Source organism: Lytechinus pictus, chromosome 15 (assembly GCF_037042905.1).
Source record: "Lytechinus pictus isolate F3 Inbred chromosome 15, Lp3.0, whole genome shotgun sequence".
Classification (NCBI taxonomy): Eukaryota; Metazoa; Echinodermata; class Echinoidea; order Temnopleuroida; family Toxopneustidae; genus Lytechinus; species Lytechinus pictus.
Genome location: NC_087259.1, coordinates 12,226,380 through 12,248,754, shown reverse-complemented (window position 1 = coordinate 12,248,754; position 22,375 = coordinate 12,226,380). Strand labels below are relative to the sequence as shown.

The 22,375-nt window shown below is 36.2% G+C and overlaps 2 protein-coding genes across 3 annotated transcripts; both read left to right on the top strand.

Moving 5' to 3' along the window:
- The first annotated feature begins 613 nt into the window (after positions 1-613).
- Positions 614-21,966, top strand: LOC129277770 (aminopeptidase B-like). 2 transcript variants are annotated; one of them, XR_010295848.1, is made up of 13 exons: positions 815-1,152; positions 9,143-9,367; positions 9,895-10,004; positions 10,525-10,707; positions 11,584-11,796; positions 12,170-12,352; positions 13,536-13,715; positions 14,609-14,685; positions 15,472-15,607; positions 15,994-16,155; positions 16,950-17,034; positions 17,983-19,316; positions 19,595-20,244. XR_010295848.1 is itself a non-coding variant. In XM_064110341.1 (12 exons), the coding sequence occupies exons 1-12, from the start codon at positions 939-941 to the stop codon at positions 18,132-18,134; spliced, it is 1,920 nt and encodes a 639-aa protein (XP_063966411.1). In that variant the 5' UTR covers positions 614-938; the 3' UTR covers positions 18,135-21,966. The 2 variants fall into 2 exon arrangements, 1 of the variants encoding a protein (XP_063966411.1); XM_064110341.1 differs by having other exon boundaries at positions 614-1,152; positions 17,983-21,966.
- Positions 3,804-7,495, top strand: LOC129277771 (perlucin-like protein). The gene is made up of 3 exons (XM_054913937.2): positions 3,804-3,858; positions 4,924-5,056; positions 6,340-7,495. Exons 2-3 carry the CDS (start codon positions 4,933-4,935, stop codon positions 6,768-6,770), a joined length of 555 nt encoding a protein of 184 aa, XP_054769912.2. The 5' UTR covers positions 3,804-3,858; positions 4,924-4,932; the 3' UTR covers positions 6,771-7,495.
- Positions 21,967-22,375: the final 409 nt, after the last annotated feature.

The window sequence follows — 22,375 nt, the reverse complement described above, 5'->3', positions numbered from 1 at the left end:
GTCTGATTATTCTCTATGGATTTTACTCAACATTTTTCTGGGTGGCAAAATATTATTATGCAGCATCTATCTAGTAGACAATAAAAAATAAGAAAAATGTACAGTTTCATTCAATTTTCATTTCATTTATATTCATAGTTCGTTTACTTCACATATAATAAAGGAACGAACGCCATAAAGTTACAGACTTGTCATAAGTAATAATTAAAGTTATAATAATAAAGAAAGAAGGAAAGGAAAAAGAAAAAAAAACGAACGAAAAGTAGAAAGAAAGGCAGGAAGGAAGAAAAAAAAAGGAGGAAATTTAGAGAGAAAGAAAAAAGAAAGGAAGAGAGAGATCGAGAGAGAGAAAGAAAAACAACTGTAATAGAGAAGAAGTTAAGAGGGGTTATAGAGTAGAGTAAATGATCAAGATTGGTAGGAAATTAAAAAAGAGTAAAAAGAAAAGCGAGTAATAGGGGAAAAACTCAATTAAAATAGAGGGAATTAAGACTAGAGAGAAAGTGGATGAGGGGGGGGGGGGGAGAAAGAAGTAGGAAAGATAAAATATGTAGATTCACCGCCCTCAACTTTCCTCCCCATCTTCCCCGCCTTTACTTTTTAGTCTGCTGACACAGACCCTGATTGGAACTTTTCAATCAACAAGCGAGTGTTAAAACAAGACTCTTCTATTTTCGAGTCCCAGTAAAAATTTTAGCTGCAAATATTCAGACCATTGTCCTTGAACAAAGGATTTTTGTAGCAAACTCCATTGTACCGTACCACTTTATTTTGATGAAGTATAAACTGACGTATTGATGAAGGCTAATTTATTGCTTTGGACATCGTGCGCGACTTGATCTTGATCGTGTTTGTTATTTGCAATCTGTGTTTTTTAATTCAGCCAGATCCTCATCATCCTGTTTGCAGTGCATGTTCTTATAAACATTAACGTCAAAATGAGTGCTGAAGCAGATGTTATAGAACAACCTGCTAAGAAAACTAAACAACAGCCCTTGCATTCTGATACTACAATAGATAATACAACAGCTTCCAACTTTAGGCACATCAAAGTCGGACATTTTCACCTGAAAATCAAGGTTGACTTCTCGAAGAAAGAACTCGCAGTGAAGGAGGTGATTGATATCAAATGTTTGCAGAAATGTGATGAAGGTGAGTATCTAAAACCATAGACATGATAGAGCTTAAGAATGTTAGAAATTTTAATTAATAAACAAAAAATTGCAGAAATAAGAAGTAAAAATACACTGCAAATTCTAATGGCCAGCCACCATGGGCATGGCCACCATCCGCCAGACAAAAACGATGAAGAACTTAACTTAGTTAAGTTAAGAAGACGACGCGTTCTAATCTAAGATTAGAATAAGATCTCTAATCTACGTTTAATCATGTTACAAATAGCGAATAGGCATGAGTGCGATAGTGCGAGATTTTGCATTAATTGAAACTAAAGAAGATGCTCTATTCAACGAGGCGTTAGCCGAGTTGAATAGCTAGATTAGAGGCAGAGCGTCTCTTTCACCGAATGCGAAATCTCGCACCATTGCACAAATAGGAATATTCGCTATTTGTGTTGTACTACTGTAGCCTACAACGCCTCGGAATCTAGCGAAAATATGAAGAAAAAAACAGAGTTTCCCTGTAGTAATCTATGAAAAGGGAGCAAAAATATTGAAAGCGAAAAGCAAGATCCCACAAGCGCACCTTATCTTGGGCAGCATGCAGCAGGCGCATACGCGTAAATATTGCACCTTTTCATTTTTACTGAGCGCAAATAATTAAATTGTATTGTGACGTCACCTAAAGCCGTGCAACGGTACATTTTGGATGGTACGTCATGTGTGCAACAGTACTAATGTTTGACATTCAATCTCCCATTTGCTCGCGTACAACAAGCTAAGTAGGCGTTGTACAATAATAGGCCCTAACGTTAATTAAACTTCAACGTTATTAAAAGTGCTGATACTAGTACTGGTGGATCGAAATGCTCTATTCTAGTATCAATAACTGATATTATTAGCAATCGACTGTAGGCCCTTATTTAGGATTTTGTTGTCTTGTTATTTTGTCTTAGATCTATCCTCACGAGGATGGAAATTCTGTGGCTAGTCTATGCCAAAATTGCCAGCTTAGGATAGGAGTTAGGTGTTTGTGTGTAATATTGAGTTTTTTCAGACGTGTTTCAATCCAGATGTGATTACGTCTGGTGCCAACCTTTAACGTCACCAACTGACCATCCAAACGATGTGGCCAGCTAGGGTTCGAACCTCTCCATCAATTTGTTATTTCTCCACATATAGCCTGGATTACAGGCGCACACCGCAACACCCAATTATGGCAGCCAGTGGCTTATAAATGCAGATTATTCCAAATATTTTTCAACGTATAAGTCGTATGTACAATGTATGTACCATAAAGTAACTTGTACATAAACTAGTAAATATGCACACTGCACCTGAACCCAGCTGCTCACACACATTGCATCAATCATATCTGCAAGAATCTTCAAGCTTGAAGGAGGCAGATCAACCCAGAAGAAGAAGTGATTTGGAAATTCTGGAGACAATAGTAGAAGTGAAGAAAAACTTAATTAAAACGATACTGATAGTTGATCAATTGTTTGGTGACAGGTGATCTGTAATAAGAGTATAAGACATGTGTTTATGATAGCTATAGCCTCACTTGATTGAGGGCTATTCTTAATTGAAGGATTTTTTTAAAGGATCTTGAAAGTTGAAACTACAAGTGCTTGCCATTTTTTTTTTTATCAACACCTGTTTGTGATTTGCTCCCTGTACACATGCAGAGTCTACAAGTATCATTTATCCATGAAGAGATGATTCCAAAAGTGAATGTTTGATAGAAAATGAAATTGCTTTTTTATTTCCATCAGACTTTGTTAATGTGATCTTTTCAGAGTCAGTGCACCCACAATATCTCACTTTTATGTACTGCCTTCTCATCTCTGTATCCACAGTCCTGTTACGAATTTAGGGTGGGGGTAATAATCTTTATTTTATCCTATTTAATACTAACTAGGGAGATTTTAAAGAATTTTGTGACAGTCTTCCTCATTAAGCTTACCCTCTCCGAACCAAGGGTCATGGGCCTGACTCGGAAACCAAGTGGATAGTGATTTTAAATTGTACCAGATTTTACAAGAAATAGAATAAAACATTATAAGTATGCATGCTCTCCTGTAGTCTTTAGCATTCATCTACACAGTGTCTACCATCAAATCCTGACTCGAATTCATTTTCTAAGAAAAAAAAAATTAACATTGGTATCCACTCTCTTCACTGCTTCGTGGCAGATGCCCTTGGGTTACCCGCCCCCCCCCCCCTTTGATAGCAATGATATGTTTTTGCTCCTCACCCAAAAAACCTAATTTCCATTTTTTTCTTTTTTTTCTCTTTATGCTGAACTTCAGGGAAAGTGCCCCCTGGCAGAATTTCATGAATAGATCAGTTTAGTGATTTTTCTTCACTAATTTGTTCTCAGCTAGTTAGATACAAGGATTTGCAGTACTAGCTTATAAATGGGAAACCGACATATGTTTCATGAAATTCTCCCCCTGTTTACATGGTTTGTATCCACTTAGAGGTGTCAGAGATCTTACAGGTATTGATTATACTGTCATACCAAACTCTTATAACTGCCTTCAATTCATAATGCAAACATTGTCATGTATCAGTCATTGAAAATTGAAATAGTTACAGAAGATTTCAAAAACAGATGTTGATATTGATTATACTTCTCACCTTCTGTGATCTTCATCTCGGCCGGCTATAAAACCGAAGACCCTCCCAAACTTGGAGTCACTCATTGCATCATCTTCGTAAAGCGCTGTGAACACTGGTAAGTCTCTGATTGTTAACTTCTATCATTATTTTTTTAAAATCTCATTGCACATAATTATGCTCTATAGCTCACATTTTTTTTTTATTACCAATGATCATTCATAAATGATCTTGATAACTTAAGATAATTTTTGTGTAATCTTTATGGTAAATTTTAGTGGCAACACAGAGCTCAATTTTAAACTATCTAGAGGGATACAAACAGTTGTTTTTATTAGATATTATTCTGTGCATTGCAAGTATGAAAAAACAGACTGATTTGATGTTTCTTAAAAGATAAACCTTTTTTAAATAATTCTAAAGAATAAAATTTCACCTCCCCCCATTAAAATGGCAGTCCTCAATGCTGGAATGAAGGTTGATTAAGAATTGCTTGAATTTTCACTGATTTTTTTTTCTTCAATTGAATTATTTGATTTAAATAGTACATGTAAATGGTCTACAAATTTGCAGTAAATACATGTATGTTGACTCTCTATGGGAATTTTTTTTGCATAATCAGACAATAGCCTACATGTAAATCATCTATAAAATTTGCTTTGTGGAGGAAATACTTAAACAAAAATAGTTTATTAGAGTCCTGAAAAAATATACATGTAACTTGTGCTAGCCCCATTGGATCATTTTGTCAAAATAAAAGTAAGCCTATACATGTATATTGCATCCTATTCCTAATAAACACACCATTCTCAGTTTTCTTACACTCCTATTTAGCTTTTATTTGCCTGCTTGAAATTATTATTTTTAATAACAATTCCCCTTCTTTACCTGATAAAGACTATAACAATACAATGCATATTGCAATGAATTTTACAGAAATTATATGCATTCATATATATTTGAAATCAAGTTGTCTCCAACAGATTGAAATGTACTACATTAAAGTAGATTAATTACAAGAAATGTTCAAATATTTACGGATCTGTTCTTATTGATTTATTTTTGTTGTTGCTTGTATTAGAGAAATTGAGCTCTCATGATTTGTTTTTGTTCCTTGTGTCATATGCCAGTTGACATGTTAAAATTGATTTCTATAATTCTTCAAAATCTTATTCTTATTTAGAATATCAATATGTTGCTCATCACCATAGCAACTGTGCTTTTGTTCAGCTGTGATACTGCCCTCGCTAGGACAGAGGAGGTCAACAAGGATGCTGCCGATGCACTCTACACTCTGACTGAGAAATGTAGCTATTGTAAGTCAAACTCTAACCTTGAATTTGGTCGATAATGAGTATTTAAATATTTTGTATTCATCAATGTACATGTGTGGTTTGTTATGATATTTTTAACTAGCCAAAGATAATCAGTTAAGTTTACAAGCATCCACATGTTCACGTATCTCGTAGATTGATGATCTGTACATTGCTTATTACTGATTATAGAAACAACATTGAGTGTGTAATTTTCATAGAAGAATTTTATTTAAGTGTGGGACAAATGATTTTTGACATCTTCGGTATTGTGATTACTGATTGGGTTCTCCTGTATCGCAGTGGATGTTATTACTTTGTGGGATTGTATAATAAGCTAACTGACAATAGATTCATTCATAATAATGATCTTTATCACTTTAGAACAGATTGAAAACCTAGGGTGTTAATTTGATGTGACAGGGTGGTGGCATCAAATAGAATGAATGAATGATTGAATGGTTCTTTATTTCGTTTCAATTCCGATATCAACAACAACAGTAAATCATTGCGACATAAGTAAATAGAAAAAAACAAAAGTAAATAATTACAGGATAATATACATAATACATGCACTATTTTTTATGGAACATTAGTAACACCCATGAGAAAAGATGGAAATGAAACGTGGTGACCTACTAAGAAGCTTAGCTTGTTGGCCATAGGCCACCAGAATGTTAAAAACTTACATTAGCAATCATTTAAAACATCATAGTAAATAACCAAAGTACAGATATACATATTTACAAAAGATACACTAAAAAGTAACAAGTTTTTAAGTTTATGAAAATTCAAATTCAGTAACAATGATGGTAAACATGTATTATTTGCAGTGCTCTTTCTTTTTAAATGATGGATTTAAATTAACAACAATTTAGTGGTAGATTTTATGGGGAAAAAATCAAAGGAGCCCGATTACCTTTATTGGAATAGCACTGATGTGGTATTTGAAAGCATCATGTATCTTTAAAAGGTTCCATGACATTTGCTTTGGCGACAATTACTCCGATGGAAAATATGCCCGTTAGCCAAACATAAAACATAACCTCCAAACTAAATAAAACCCTAATCCTCATTTTTACATTACTTTGAACCAGAAACTCTATTACAATCCTAAACCTACATGTAAGTTATGTAACCCTATAAGCATTCTGAAATATTAAGACCGGAGCAAATGTCGCAGGAGTAAATGTGCCACCCTCTAAAAAAGCAAATAATGTTGTTTCATTTGCCGAAACTTAGAGGATTATAACATTTCATTTTCTCCCAACAAATAATCTCTACAGATAATTGCCCAGATAATTGGCCACCACGATCCCCTGGGAAGTCCTCTTGCTACATGTACTTCCATAAGGGCAAGAACTGGGCAAGCGCTGAAAAGAGCTGCCGCGACGTGGGCGGGCAACTTGTCAAGTTCAACATCCAGAATGAGATAACCGATGTCGCCAATTTCCTCAAGTCCTACTACGGCATCAAAGCCATCCCTTGGATGTGGACCGGTCTGAATGACCGTAGCAGCGAGGGGCGGTACCGATGGACTGGCTTCGGAGGAGAGCTGAGCAGAGGGAGTTCCATGTGGGCTAACGGGCAGCCGGACAACCACAGGCCTTGGTGGGCTTATTGGGATGATGAAGATTGCGTAGAGTTCAACGGGAAACAGCTCAACGACCAAGATTGCGATGAGGGACGGGCGTACGTCTGCGAGTTCATCCCTTAGACCTTGAAACAAATCCCCCTTTCGACTTTATAATCCACAAAGAGGATGGTAGCAATTTAATCGTTCACAGATTTACCCCTTCTTAGATATTTGATAATATTACAAGTTATTTGTTTAGAATTATTATTTTTTTAAATTATGTTATTCTTATTCCTTGAAATGTCAAAAACATGATCTGATGCCGACTCTGCTTTTGAAATAAATATAATTTCCCTTTGAAATTTAGTCATCAATCCTGACAGATGGATAGAAGCGTACATTTATCGAGCAGCGTATGAAATGGAAACATGAAATGTGAATTTTGATTGAGCATGTTGATATTTCAGTACATGGGTTTAGATGTTTGTACAATCACATTCCAAGAATACCTTGTTCACATGAAAAAAAATAAAGAATACCCTTTTGCTCAAGGGTGATAACGACTTTCATCAAGAAACTAGCACATGGTTTGATCACAGTTGTAGGGTGAAAATTTGAATGTTATAACAAATTTTGAGGCTTGTTTGATGTTCTTGACATGCATAGTACAGTAAGTAGGAAAATATAGAATCTTTGAACATAACTACAGTTGTTTTGATGAATTGGCTAAAAAGAAAAAGAAAAAGAAAAATGTAGAAAGTTAGTGCATGGATAATGATGGATAACCCTTTAGTTGTATAATAAAATTTATTGATTTTTCCCTTTGAAGCCTAAATGGCTTCTCTACATTAAATACTCTTTAATTGAAACCGTTCTTGTTGTAAGTCCGTATTATCCAGCAGTCATGGCAGTGGTATGAGAGATTCATGCTTTATGTTTGTCTGAGTATGTTGAGTGAATGTGCAGGATTTTAATGGGTATATCAGGCATGTATCCAGCATCAGGGGCCCGTTGCAGAAAGACTTGCAATCAATCACAACTCTAAAAATCATGCGCAAGTCTCAAATGCGCGCTGTTGATTGGTTGAAAATCAAGTTGCTCATGAATTTTTAGAGTTGCGATTGATTGCAACTCTTTCTGCAATGGGCCCCTGATCTTACAAAGCATTGAACAATAGTGACTCTAGCCTTGTTCATGGGCCCATATATTTCTTTGTCATAGTTGATGCTGGATACGCTATTGTAGATGAAAATGATCGATGATTGATTGATTGATGATGATGTTGAAGATGATGCTGATTGTGCTTGTGGTGATGGTGGTAATGTTGATGATGGTGGTGTGGTAAGGGTAATGATGATAGAAAGGCCGTCTGCACCATCCCGAGTTTTCAAATTAGCGCGCTTTTTCTGATCCGGCAAATTATCCCGATCTGAACAATCTCGAGATTATTTGCAATGGAGACGCAATTATCGCGCTAGTTCGTAGGATTAATCTCGAGATTGCAATCCCAAGTCAACTTGGGATTATTTGCAAAATAGCACGCTATTTTACGAATTATTGTGCTAATTCGTAGGTGCAGACGCACTCGGGATTATTTATTCACGGCGTCAGACCAGAATGCATCAATGCCTCGCTCTTCTTGCGATGGTGGAGATGGGGTTTCTAGAATCTCGAGATTAATCGCGAAGAGGGCCGATCGGGCTAGAATCTCGAGATTGAGCAAACTCGGGATGGTGGGGGTAATGATGGTGGTGGTGATGATGACAATGATGATAATGATTGTGGGAGTGATGGTGGTGGTGGCAGTGATGATGATGATGTTGTCGGTGATCTGATAATTGATGATGAATGTTCTAATGATGATGGTGGTTGAGGTAGTGGTGATGATGATGGTGAGGGTTTTGATTGTTATGACGGCAAAAATGAGGACTATAAAGATGATAATGAAGACTGGTGATGGTGATGATGATGGGAAATTTTAGGAGTTGTATTGTTGGTGGTGGCAGTGATGATGATAATGACAATGATTATGAAGATGTGGTAGTGTTGGTGAATGGTGATGATAGTTATGATGAAAGGAGATGCATACTAGACGTTGTTCTGGATGTGATGGTAGTGGTCATGGTGCTGGTTGTGAACGATGCAGCTGTGATTATTATGGTTATTATTGTGATTGTGATGGCGATAATTTAGCTGTAACTATGACGAAATGAGGATGATTATTGTTTTGGTGATTATGAATTTATTGTGATATATTGACGATAGCTTAGGTTTTTCCTCAAGGAAGGTATAAGTGTTTGTGGGTTAAGAGGAGACGGATACTCAGTTTGGAAGAGATAATATTGAATCAAAGAAGAAAGGCACAAACAGTGAGGAACAGATGACAGCATGAGGGAGGGATTGAGCCATGTATAGTATCTGCATTTGTTGACATTAAGTTCTTTTCAGTAGTTTGATAAAAATATTTCTTTGTAAATACAAACTAATTGCTGTATGTATTTTGTATCTTACAGTTATTCTAGACAGCCATGACAGTATACAGATTTCAAGCATCGTTGAGAAGTCTTCCGCCGATGACACTGATCTCCAGTACGAGGTAAAGCCTTTCACCAGCTATGGAGCTGCTCTTCACATCTGTCGAGCCTGCAGTGAGGTCGGAGAAGAGTTCCAGATTGAGGTCACATACACAGTAGGAAAAGCTCCTGGACTATGCTGGCTAGACCCTAGTCAGACTGCAGGTAAATTTTAGTTCTCTTGAAATACGATATTCTCTGATGACAGTTGTATCTGAACTTCTTTTTTCATGATTTGTTTGTGTGTCTATATTGAATAGATCTTTGTTTGATTTATTTTGTTATGTCTCTATGGTTGTTATAATACTTAATTGATAATGATGATAGTGGTAATAGTGATGATGATGATGATAATCATCGTCATGATCATTGCGATCATGTCAGATCGCAAAGCCTGGTGTACCATTGTTGATTCATTCTCAGATACAACGGATTCGTAGTAGTAGTAATTTAATTAATTAATTGATTATGATTAAAGCCTTTGTGTCATTCATCAGTATTACATTCAAACGATTCGGTTTAATCAATTTCAGCTTTACTTTTAATTAATTACTAGTAGTTTGATTAATTTTTTAATGAAGTTGCACTAAAACCTATAAGAAATTTTCCTGTATGTGTTGTTCCTCCAAACTTACTCAAACAAACGGAACCTCTAAATCATCTCTTGTTTTTCATTTTTGTGATGTGTTCAGGGAAGTCCAAGCCATACCTGTACACTCAAGGGCAGGCCGTCTTGAATAGATCCTTCTTCCCTTGCATCGATACACCAGCAGTCAAATCAACGTATTCTGCATCTGTTCAGGTACGGGAGTTGGAATGCTTTCGGGGGAGGAGGGATGTTTTTAGCCCCCCCCCCCCCCTGACACACACCCACACCCTTCCCCAAAACATTTCGAATTTGGGGAAAGAAAAGACCATTCTTGGTTTTTTTTTCAATCTATGATTTCAATTAAATTCAGTTAATTGTCATTGTCATCCTGGTTCTTTTTAATAGAAAGTTTGTTGGTATTGCCACTTAGTCTTAGATTAGTGTAATTTCTAGATATCTTGACATAAATACACAGTGTATTATAATATTGTTCTATTATCAATTTGTACTAACTACTGTTTGTTCAATCATCATTTAGTCTGTCTAATACCAGTTGAGCTAGTTATCATTTTGCATTGCTTTGATCACATTGACTTTACTCAATTTGTCATATGCCCTTTGTTATAATATTTCGTTCATGAACATAAAGAATTTTGTTTGAGAAAATAAACTCTTGATGATTGCTTTCCGTCAATGAACCTTCCTTCTGTCTTAATTTAATCTTTGTCCTTAGGTCCCATCAGGCTTTGCTGCAGTGATGAGTGCAGACCAATGGGGTAAGGACATCAATCCAGATATCTTCACTTTCCGTATGAACCATCTCATTCCTAGCTACCTTGTGGCCTTGGCCGTTGGTGATATCGCTTCGGCCCAGATAGGACCTAGGAGTAACGTCTGGACAGAACCCTGTCTTCTGGTAAAATTTGATTGGTTGCCAATCCAGAAGCGTTATAGAATTTAAAATACTTCTTCTCACTTTGAAAGTGTTAAATGGTATTGCACCAAAATATTTACATGCCTTATACACCAGCTTGTAGCCTGAGATTGTCACACCAGCATCTTCTTAAGACTCCCAAAACACGTGTAGCATATGGTGCTTGAGCTTTCTCTGCCTCAGCACCTTCTCTCTGGAATAATTTGCCGTTGAATTTAAGAATTGTATCATCACTGGAGACTTTCAAATCTAAACTGAAGTCTTATCTTATCTAACAGTATTAGTTATTGGCACTTTGACACTCATACAAACTCTCTCATTCTTTCTTTTTCTTATGCGCCTCAAAATAGAATATTTCTAGATAGATGGCGCTATATAAATGCCTATCGTTATTATTCTTCTATTTGCTATTACTATGAAAAATATGCATGCTATTCTTGAATTGTAGTTTGCAGTGGCAGGCTTCAATTAGAAGGCATGCATTGAAGTTGACCCATGATTTGCCTTTAATTACAGGGCTGAACTGCACTGAGACTTAGAAACGCTAGTTAGAGATTCTTCATTTACTTGTCTATTTTTAAGGCATCAGCCTCATAACAGCACTCGATATTAGAAATAATAAGTGATGAAAGTATTTAATAAAATCGTAATCACTGTCGTTAACTTAAAAATTCACAAATATTAAACTTGTAAAAGATATCTGTATCAATTTCTATTCTACATGTTTTTCTAACATATTGGTTTGAAAAGAACCAAAAAATATAGCGATGAAATGCTTAGGTTGCCAATTTTAGGAAATAACACATCAGGTCCGGCTGCAAACATGGGTTAAATCACTTGTTATACTTTGTGTTACAGGACAAAGCACAGGCAGAGTTCAGCGTGGTCGTGGAAGACTACATCTCCACCGCAGAACGTCTCTTTGGACCATACGTGTGGGGGCGCTATGACATTCTGGTCATGCCTCCGTCGTTTCCTTTTGGTGGGATGGAGAATCCATGTTTGACCTTTGTGACCCCATGCCTCCTTGTTGGTGATAAATCACTCACAGATGTTGTCATGCATGAAATTGTAAGTTTTATGAATTGCCACTTCTTTTTATCCTTTAATTCTTATTCTTTTTGTTTCTTTTTATTTGAGGTTCAAATTAACTAAGAATACTAATACAATTTTTTTTTATAATTGCAAGCCTTTATTTTGGAGTAAACACCAAATTGGTTTCAAATTGTAGCCAATTGAAGCTAATCGTTCTAATAGGGTGCATAGTCACATATTTAAACATAAGTATTTGTACGATGATTTAGAACTTTACACAGTATGTTCTATGTCTCAGTATTTGCATCAGATATGTTTTATTTCGAAATTGGTTCACAGACCAATTGTAAGGTGTATGTTGGCCTTTGGGAGGAGTTAACTGCATTTATTTTCTCTCATTGACACGAAGGCCCACAGCTGGTTCGGTAACCTGGTGACCAATGCAACGTGGAGTGATTTCTTTCTGAACGAGGGCTTCACCATGTTTGCCCAACGTTGCATCATCGAAGAAGTCCTAGGTGAACCGTACATGTGCCTGGAGGCTGCGACGGGGAGGTCGCTATTAAAGCAACAAATGACAGATGCAGGAGATGTGAGTCTCTATAGATGTGACCTGCCACCCCAAAACCCAACAATAAGTTGCTTGGGAAAGGTTCTCAGGAAATAGCAAAAATTGTAATTTGGTCTTCAAAAAGAAAAAGTTTAAAAGAATTAGTTATCTAAAATAATGATTCTTCTTCATACTGTCAAAATTTCAAGTTATAAAGTTGAATAGAAAACAAGATACAGAAGCCTATTGATATTGAGGTCAAAGGTCACAGTGACGTGTTTTCATCTTAACCTTCTGAAGTCTTTGTTAACGCGATTACTTTAGTTTAACTTAACCGAGGCTCATATAATTTTGTTTTTATGATAATAGCATGGATCCCAGGAAGCCTATTGATTTTTAGGTCCAAAGGTCAAATCGCCACCGTTCACTTTTCTTTCTTGACCAATAACTCCATTTTCCACGTTACAGGCGGGCGTATTAGGTGCTCTCCCTAGCGACACTCTTGTTGCAGACTGTTTGGAAAATTCACTGAGATGGCTCAGTGTGCACATCTCTTGCTTGAGTGAACCAAGAACTTCAAATGTTGTTTTCTCCTTATATTTTCTTAAGCTCGTACTAAGTTTCTTCTGCATTCAATCAAGTACTCGTGTGGGTTATTGTTAATCATTTTGACAAGTTATATATCATTATAAAGCTTAGGATGTGTGTTTTCAAACTCAAAATCTCAAATTTATTGTGGGAGACTTAAGACTTATTGTTGGTTTGGGGGTGGCTGTTTACATATGGAAGCTTGATTTTAAGAGTGTGATGTCTGAAACTGACAGACATAAATTTAAAGCCTTGGGCAAATGCTGTATGGTTCTATAGGCCTACTGCCATTCAAAACCATTTTTATGTAACAGGGCAGTGTATGTTCAGGAAATATCTATATGATTTTCTGTCACTGGCTACTTTCATTCTGTGTAATTGTTTTGTTTTTCAATTTCTTTTTCTATTTTGAATTTATTAATTTTTTTTTTTGGGGGGGGGGTTGGGCTATGTTTTGTAATTTCTTTGATAGGCTGTTTTGAATTAGCAAATTTCATATAGTTTCATTCTTAATGCTCATTGTAGAAATCAGCAGATTATACTTCTTTCAAAGCAAGACCTACATGAATAAAAAAATCCAAACTGGCAGCCATAATCCTGTAATTACGAAGCCTATTTATTTCATTTCTTTCTTCAGGATCATCCGTTGAACAGATTGCGTGTGGTAATCGACAAGGGAATTGACCCAGAGGATACATATAACGAGGTCCCGTATGAGAAGGGATTCGCGTTCGTAAGCTACCTGGCCAGTCTGGTCGGTGGGAGGTCAAAGTTCACAGAATTCCTCAAGTCATATTGTCATCAATTCAAGTTCAAGGTACATATTGGATTTTTATTTACCTTTTTTTGTGATAGTTTTCCATAATGAATGGAATTTATGAAAGCCCTGTTCTCAAGCCAAACATGAAATAATGAAAACTCGCCAGAAACAAACTTCCTGTATTTGACCTAAAGAAAAACAAACATATGCACATTTATTTATTATAGATTTGAAAATGACTCATGAGCTGACACAATACCATGCTTGTCTGCTAAGTACTTGGCAATTATATGTTTTCTACAAGTTTAATTTTGCAGGTAATTTTAATTATTCATACACATAGCCCGGATTCTCAAAAAATGTTTCAATCATACCATGGACACAATTAGACACATTACTAAAACCAATTACATGTAACTAACATCCAGACACATGAAGAGAAAATGACAAGCATAAATGCTAACTTCCAAATCTAACAACCGATGATTATTAATATAATAATGGTAAATAATATCAAAAGTGCACTACGCCTCTCCTAGGTGAATCTATCTCACACACAGTGCAACTAAGTAGCAGAACCATAGCTTGGCGTAAATCCTCGGTATCGATGGAATAGCGCCATCATCTCTAAAACCAACCAACCAACCATGGTACAAAGCGATGGGCTATCAATATTTTTGTTTTTTTTTAACACTAAGAAAAGTCCAATTACGAATTCGTCCTTTTGGCACACGTTGCATAATCCATGAATTTGTACCATGGTACAATTTAAATATCTTGAGAATATGGGCCATGCTATGTGTGGTCATTGAATCTGTTCAATTTCAGTCATATTTGAATCTGAACAAATTCTTTCATATTTGAATCTGTTCAAATTCTTTTCTTGTTTTGTAACCACAACTGGAACTAATCTTCAATCTGTACACCTTTCTTGCCATATCTGTGTTTAGAGCATAGTTGCAGAGGATCTGTTTGATGCTTTCCTTGACTTCTACCCTGAGCTTCAAGAGCAAAAGATTAAGGATAAGTGAGTAATAACAGCCACTGTCAGAACTTCACTGAACATTGAAACCATTGAAAGTGCAATTTCTTAAAACTATAGGTAGATCTGAGTATTGTTTACCTTCATGTGATCTTAGTATAAGGTAAAAGAAAGTAGTTGCAGCAAACAATTATTTCATAAGAAAGTCTTTTAAATCAAGGTTGATTGTCACCATATTAACAAATATCTAGATCTGGTACATTAATATGAACTTATCTTTGTTAAATCATAAAATCTTAGCTCAAAACCGATAATTCTCATGATCACATGATCTCATATTGTTTACCTTCATGCGATCTTAGTTAAGTCAGATGGGAGTTTATAGCTTTCATGGGGGGTGGATTATTATTTGCTGACCCCAGACTTTGTGAAAGGCATTGGAAATATCTGTAATAGAGACAACTTTGGGGAACAGCAAACTCAGTGTACCAGTGAGAATTTTTTATACCAAGCCTCATTAGCCTTTAGATAATTATAAGGGCAGGGAAAGGGAGATAAAGACTTTACTTTTCCAGTGGCATTACATAATGTCTGTCATAAACCTTGTTCTACCATCGCTCTATCAGGTGTTATGTATATTCCAATGGTGTCATATTCCCCAGGAAAACAGAGGACAATCCCCATTTAAAAGTAGATGCTTTATCAAAAGGATTTTGGCTACATTATTAAAAGAAATTCTCATGAATCACAGATAAATCAACAGTGTAATTCTGTTTGAAGTTTTAGGCATTGCATTGATTTACACATACACTGGTTGCAATATTTTACCAGGGAAGGATTTGAATTTGACCAAGTCTGGCTGAACGGCACCACATGGCCCCCCTATGTCCCTGACCTGTCAGCCGGCCGGACGTTGATGGACCCAGCGGAGGAACTTGCCAGCTACTGGCTCTCGTATCATAAAGAGGTACCTTTCTAAAGATTTTTTGTTTGATGGCCTAACTCAAAATGCCACAATAAGTCACCCAAAGTGAATATTGCTGGGGATTTTTTAAGTACAATTTAAAAAATGGTATCCTAAGCTTATTAAAAGTCTTATATTTTTGTGAATCCCCCAAATTTGATGTCATTGTTCCTGTTCATTGCTGCATTATGTATGTGTATGTCTAAAAAAATGGTATTTTTGTGGATGATATGAAATAAAATTTTATGATTTTACAGAAACATTTGATGATTGGCCTGTACACTTTTGTAAGATTAGAATATGAGATAATCTGTTAATATAATTCACATTACTAACCCTGTTGAGGAGCTTTGAACATATTTTTTTCTTTCTTTTGTTTTGACCTGCAGAAAGACAACAAAGATCTTTCACTGGACATCTCAGAGTGGAAGACGTATCAAGTTCTCCATTTCATAGACCAGTTGGTAGAAGCAGAAGAGAGCATACCCCATGAAACGCTCCAAGAATTTGCTAAAACCTACCCTCAGATACAGGATACTCATAACGCTGAGGTAGGTATTATAAATGCTATCTAACTTTTAATTCCTTGTGTGATGCAATATGAAATCTTTTGCAGGTTCTTAACTCCGAACTCTGGGATTGTTCGCTCGTCTGGTTATTTCATTGCACAGAGTTTTGTAGGACTTTATCTGACATGTGCAGGGGTATCACTTTCAGAATATTTAAAGTAGGAATTGTCACTTTTTTAACATTTTTTTTTGCCACTAAGAACAATAATAGATATGATTTATGATGTACCAAATCCAGTTGCAAAGTGAATATTTGATTGGTGTATAATCAAAATTAACTTTATTTTTTTTCCTTTTTAGAAATTTGTTCATTTTTGTAAACATAAATGTATACAAATCAATTTATCAAAGAGAATGTAACTAAATACAAGTTATGTTTTTAGAAGAAGTCCCTAAAAGCAAAGCTTGTGGCGGGATATGGTGACATGTACAGTAAAGGCAAAATTCTTGTAAGGTTGAGCACGGGAGTGGAGCAACCGTTTGAGATATTTTACGGTTTTTGAATGCAGAATTAGGCAAATTACAGCACTTTGACAGAATTTAAAGGTGAATTGACAAAGTAACAGTAGTATTAAACGTTTGATAATTAAATAAAAGATTACTGTTTCTGTCTTGAAAAATGTGGGGGGGATGATTGTACATGCTATTTCCCCCTCTCAGAAAAGTGTTGGATATATCCCCCCCCCCCCCCCCGATTTACGCCTGCGATCAACATTGATACCTGTTTAGTTGAAGCATACAATCCAACTCATTCTCTTGTGTTCCATTTATCTCAGATTCGATTAAGATGGTCACAAGTCACAATAAGGAGCGACTTTTCAGACGACCTTCCAAATGTCAAAGCTTTCCTTATCGCACAAGGTATGAACATTTGCAATTTCATAGATGAGTATCCTAAAAGTAATTTTGTATTGCATTTTCTTTGCCTAAACCAATAAGATATTGTATATTAGCATGATGGCTTAGTATTTCTCTTAGGACATCTTATATGTAGTATTAAGGAATGAATTTTTGCCAGTACCTGTTTACTTCCCCTGGGTTGAGCGCGTCAAAAGAAGAAGGATGCCTTGCCAAAGGATAAAGCATGACATCCTTTGGCAAGGCGTTAATCCACACTTTGCCACTCTCGACCCAGGTGCTAAATGGGTACCGGTAGGATGCGAAAGATATAGTATGTTTGAATTTGCCAGCGCCAAAATGAGGCTGCGATAAATGCAAGGAATGCTTTCCAGGGAGTGGAAATTGTGCACTTTTCGTGCAGGATTGAAATGAATCCAATGACCGGGGTAATAATATGCTGTAAAGCGCTTTGAGCCGTTCTGGGAAAAGCGCTATATAAAAATTGGCTATTATCATTATATAGTGCCTTATGTATATGATTTGAATAGAGAAATCACAAGGATTTAAATGAAATCGAAAAATTATTAGCCATCATCAAGTAACAAAAAAATCATAGGGGATTTATTTATAACTTCATCATCACTTAATTTAATGACGTTTTAGAAGCTGCTTTACTGCATTATGTCAGTTCCTCTTCCTTGTATTACAGTATACTGGCTGTAACTCTGAACATATTTCCAGACTTACAGATGTACTTCTATTTGTTCCATTTTTTTATTCATTCTTATTTCAAACCCTTTGGCGATAGGGACCAGACTGTATTAAATTATTGGCATATGAATTTGATCGAAATATTAGTATACTCTAAGGTTTTTATTTTCTCTTATGAGAAATAAAATTAATTGATCGATCGATCAATCAATGACTGAATGAATCAAACTAAATTCGTAAACTTTATTTTCCATCCAGGCAAGCAGAAGTACACTGTCCCCATCTATGCTGCCTTGATGAAAGGTTCGACGAGAATGAAAGACTTTGCCGCAGAGATGGCCGCGCTGACCAAAGACCAACTCCACGTTAATGTTAGAAAATATGTTGAGAAAATGGTCAGTGTATCATAGCCACATGTCTTTCCTGTTCGTAAATAAGACTTTATTTTTTATGATTGAGAATTAAATTCCTGTGTTTTGTTCCAATGATGGACGTTAATATTTTGGTCAGCATGCATGGAGAACAAATCCTCCCTACTGCAGATCTAAAGGTCAACACTGAAGGGTGATATTTTCTAAATATCAACTTGGCAAAGCTGCATTTAGAGCATGTTCACAAGTTCCCCCACAACAACAACAACAAAATCTTTTCAAGCCAAGACAATGCAAGCTACAAATGCTACTTAATGCTTTGTATTTATAAGGAAGGTTTATGAAACCTGAATAGTATTTTGTGAAATAAGGTATTTCTTTCTTTGCACAGCTGTGAAATACTTCTAATAGATTAGAAGGTATCAGACCTTGTTTTGTCTGAGCCCTTAACGCTGAATTACCTTAGTACTAGTAGTACAGTAGTACACGTATATGCGATCTGTTTTCTGCCTCTAATTATGTTAAACGTCATATTTAGGATAGAAACATTTAAATCCTATGAGTTTTTTTCTTTCTTTTACTAATATCTTTATCGATGATATTTAGTGTATTGTGCTTATTGTACCAATGAACACATGATGCACACATATCTGCCGTACTTTGGCAAAAGGAAGCTAGTTGCAAAAGTATCATTTGTTGTAAATGAGCAATGTGTGTTCGTCATTTACATAGGTGTCAATGCAATTTAACAGCATTTCTTCAATATCTTTCCATAGAACGGTAATTTCGTCCCCAAATTTTGCCTGAACGTGCAAAGGGTGTTTCAGAAACAATAACTCAAATTTGACTGATGTGTCACTTGCTTCCTTTTGCCAAAGTTGGGCAGATATTTACTCATGTGGGATTTTTCTTTTAATCAAGAGCTAGAAGTGTAATGAACCCATTTCTTGTGAATGAAATATGCAATTTTCATAGTTTTTTTTTTACAATGTGGATATTTCAGTTGTATCAATCAATGTTCCGTTTTGATAATTTTTTTTTTTGGGGGGGGCAGGAGCAGGGGTGGATCCATGGGTCCGAGGTGGACCTTTTATTGCAATGGCGTTTACTATGCTAATAATGACTGTTGATCTCTTATGTTTTTTGTTCTTTATTTCTTGCTTGGCAGAGATTTTTCTATACCGCTTCCCCTCCCCCACCTCCCATCTCCTCTATTGATCAGTCCTGGATCCAGGGGGGGGGGCACAGGGGGCGCACGCCCCCCCTAAAAATAAAAGAAAAGTAAAAGAAAGAAAAGGCGCCGCTTAAAAAAATAAAAATAAAGGAAAGAAAAGGCGCCGCTTAAAAAAATTATACACTGATATAATATTAGCAACAGTAAAGGAAAGACTATCCCCCAGCAAAGACTTTACCCCTTTTTCAACATTTTCTTTTATGGCGCCGGTGGAGTGCAAAAATATGTGCGCCGCTCGGCAGTACGCCCCCCCTTTCGCCAAAAGCTCCGCCTATCGGATCCATCCCTGTTTTGGGGGTAGAGAAAATTGTGATTATTTATTTTTTAAGAACCACTGAAATCATGTAATATTTTTTTGTAAAATGTCCTACACTGTTATCAATACTTGTAATTAAAGTCATGATACTTTTCTATCATTCTCCGAACCATAAAAAAAGTCATTTTGGTAGAACAGGACACATCGTGTGCTCTCTTTAATTAGATTAAAGTATTTTTGTAAAATTCCTATACTATTACTACTACTTTGAATAAAAGTCATAATACTTTTGTATCATTCTCTGAACCATGAAAACAAAAGTAAGTACTTTTCTTAGAACAGGATACATCATGTGCTCTCATACTCAGTATTTTTGTAAAAAAGGCAAATGAAAGGGTTAATTAAATCTTTCAGATATTTGTGTTGATGAATCGCAAATAAACTTCAGGATGTGACATCCGGTAATCTTTTATTACTTTTCTGTTATCCCTGTTATTTGATGAAAATCTCTCCTTTTGTAGTAACGTAGTTAGTTCAATGTTTGTGTGTACCTCATGTTGGGTATAACTTGTTTGAATAATTAACTCTTCATCTCTATAAGAGTAGACTTTGTGTTATTGGTGTGCAAATTCTTCAGAAATTGAAAGTTCTTGTATCTGAAAATTTGTCCAGTTACATGTATATGCTCAAGACTGGGAAGATTAGAGAGAAGGAGGTTATTTTGTTTAGTTTTGATTTTTTTTTCATGTTCAAGTAATGGCTAAAGACAAGAACAACAAAATACATAATGGTATGAGGCTGATAAATTCTAACCTCCAAATCTTACTTCCAAGGCACAATATACATCGTCTATCATGGCATATGACAACTAGAGGCATCATGGTATGTGCGTGTAATCCAAGCTACATGGTGAAGTTGTGAATTGAGGCAAAGGTTTATGGTTCAGTCCTTGGTTACGGCTATCGGATGGTAAAGCTGAAGGACGGTCCCAGAAGTATTGTAATATCAGATTGATACATGTCTGTAACAAATTCAGTGACACATATTTTATGTTTCATGCCAAGGGGGGGGGGGCACTCAAATTATATTTTGATGGGGGTGTGCCTCACAAAACCCTGAAATGGGGGTCTAAGGAATTGACCACAAGGGTAAAATACGGGCTCTTTATTGGGTTACTAAATATTATATACCAGGCGGTGTGTGAAAAACGGTCTACAGAACGGGATCGCGGTACAGTAGGTACGGTGCACGCTAGCGTGGTGCATGTATATGCAGGTGCTAGTGGAGGGAGTTGTGAAGCCATGCGTGCAGCCCTCGCATGCTATGCTCGCGCTGGATAATTTTGGCAGGGCTTGGGAACTGAGATGTTTCGTTACGGGTTTTGTGAGTGGGGCGGGGCAGCTTTTTAATGGAATTTTTTTCATTCGGAGTATCTAGAGAACTGAAAATTAGGTCTGAAAAAGGGGGGTCACCAAAGCAGCATGTCCCCGCACCCCCCGGGTTTCATGTACATAAGAGTGCAGTAAACAGTTCCTGCTGATATTTTGCCTATAACACAAACACTAATTCACTAATAGATACAGTACACTTACGGCCATACATTTCATGCCCAAGAAAAAGGGGAGAAAAGAAAAGGAAAGGAAAAAGCGGGTTGAAATATATCATATTCTGAAGAGCACAGGTATGTCAAAATCTATCAAGAAATAATCTTTGTCTGGCCCCCTCATATTTGTTGGGTCATTACGCTACTGTCGGGCACTCCACAAGTTTTGGCACTCCATACCATATTGGCCTCTTATCTGAAAGCTCTAATAGATGTGTTGTTTCTGTTTATTGAATGCTTTACAAAAGAACATTATTATTGAAATTGTATCATATTAAACCTCATTATGACACAAAATTGTTGTGATGCAAACTTGTTTGTTTGTATGGGATGAGTGTATGTTTATCATTGATTAAAATCATGAATTAAAATAAACACAACACCAATCATGTTTAGCTTGTTTGTGTTAATGCTCTGCCAATGTCTGTATTTCATCCAAAGATGTGTTTTAGTATAATGAGAAACACTTATTGGATCTATGGATATTAAATGTGGTGCGTTAATTTGTGTCACAGAGGAATTTATCATGGTACTTTACAATAATCTGTAGCCTGAAATAGTCTGAAGTATAATGATTATTATTAATTTTTGTTTATCTATTTATTATTTTTTTTGTAAACATTCCACTTTGCAATCATATGATCAAGCTCTCCTAAACAATGAAAAATGCATGATACGTCTATTTGTTTATTCGTTTGTGCAAGCTTCAACTGAAATCGCCCTGCAGTATGCTCAATATGATTTTGAATAGAATAAATGCACATTAATCTCTGTCCGGATCTCTGTCTGAATTTAGCCCCCAATTAAGAAAAAAAATGAATGAGGGAAGAGGGATTAGGGTTATAGAAAGAGAATAAAAGGGAAATCGATATCAAAGAGAAAGGAAGAAAAAGGAGAAAAGTGAGATGGGGCAGAGAGAGGGTCCCAGGAAGAAAAAGAAAATGTTGCCACAATATGCAATAAGATGCCGGGCACTTGGAAAAAAAACGGATGCTAATACCATTTTGACTTTTGCCTAAAATAAATATACTTAAATCTCCCATCGAGGGGGGGGGGGGGGCTACATGTATGGCCTACGGCCCCTCTAAGAAAAAAAATGGTGGCGTAAAGTTAAGTAGAATGTGGAAAGCAAAAAAGGAGCTAAATAAGTTGAAAAAGGGGCCGGGGTGGACAAATTAATTTTTAGT

Coding starts and splice junctions, on each gene's coding strand:
- LOC129277771 (XM_054913937.2), top strand. CDS start 4,933: ATGTTGCTCATCACCATAGCAACTGTGCTTTTGTTCAGCTGTGATACT. Junction 5,057..6,339: donor GACTGAGAAATGTAGCTATT/GTAAGTCAAACT, acceptor TAATCTCTACAG/ATAATTGCCCAGATAATTGG.
- LOC129277770 (XM_064110341.1), top strand. CDS start 939: ATGAGTGCTGAAGCAGATGTTATAGAACAACCTGCTAAGAAAACTAAA. Junction 13,716..14,608: donor GTCATCAATTCAAGTTCAAG/GTACATATTGGA, acceptor ATCTGTGTTTAG/AGCATAGTTGCAGAGGATCT. Junction 15,608..15,993: donor GGCTCTCGTATCATAAAGAG/GTACCTTTCTAA, acceptor TTTGACCTGCAG/AAAGACAACAAAGATCTTTC.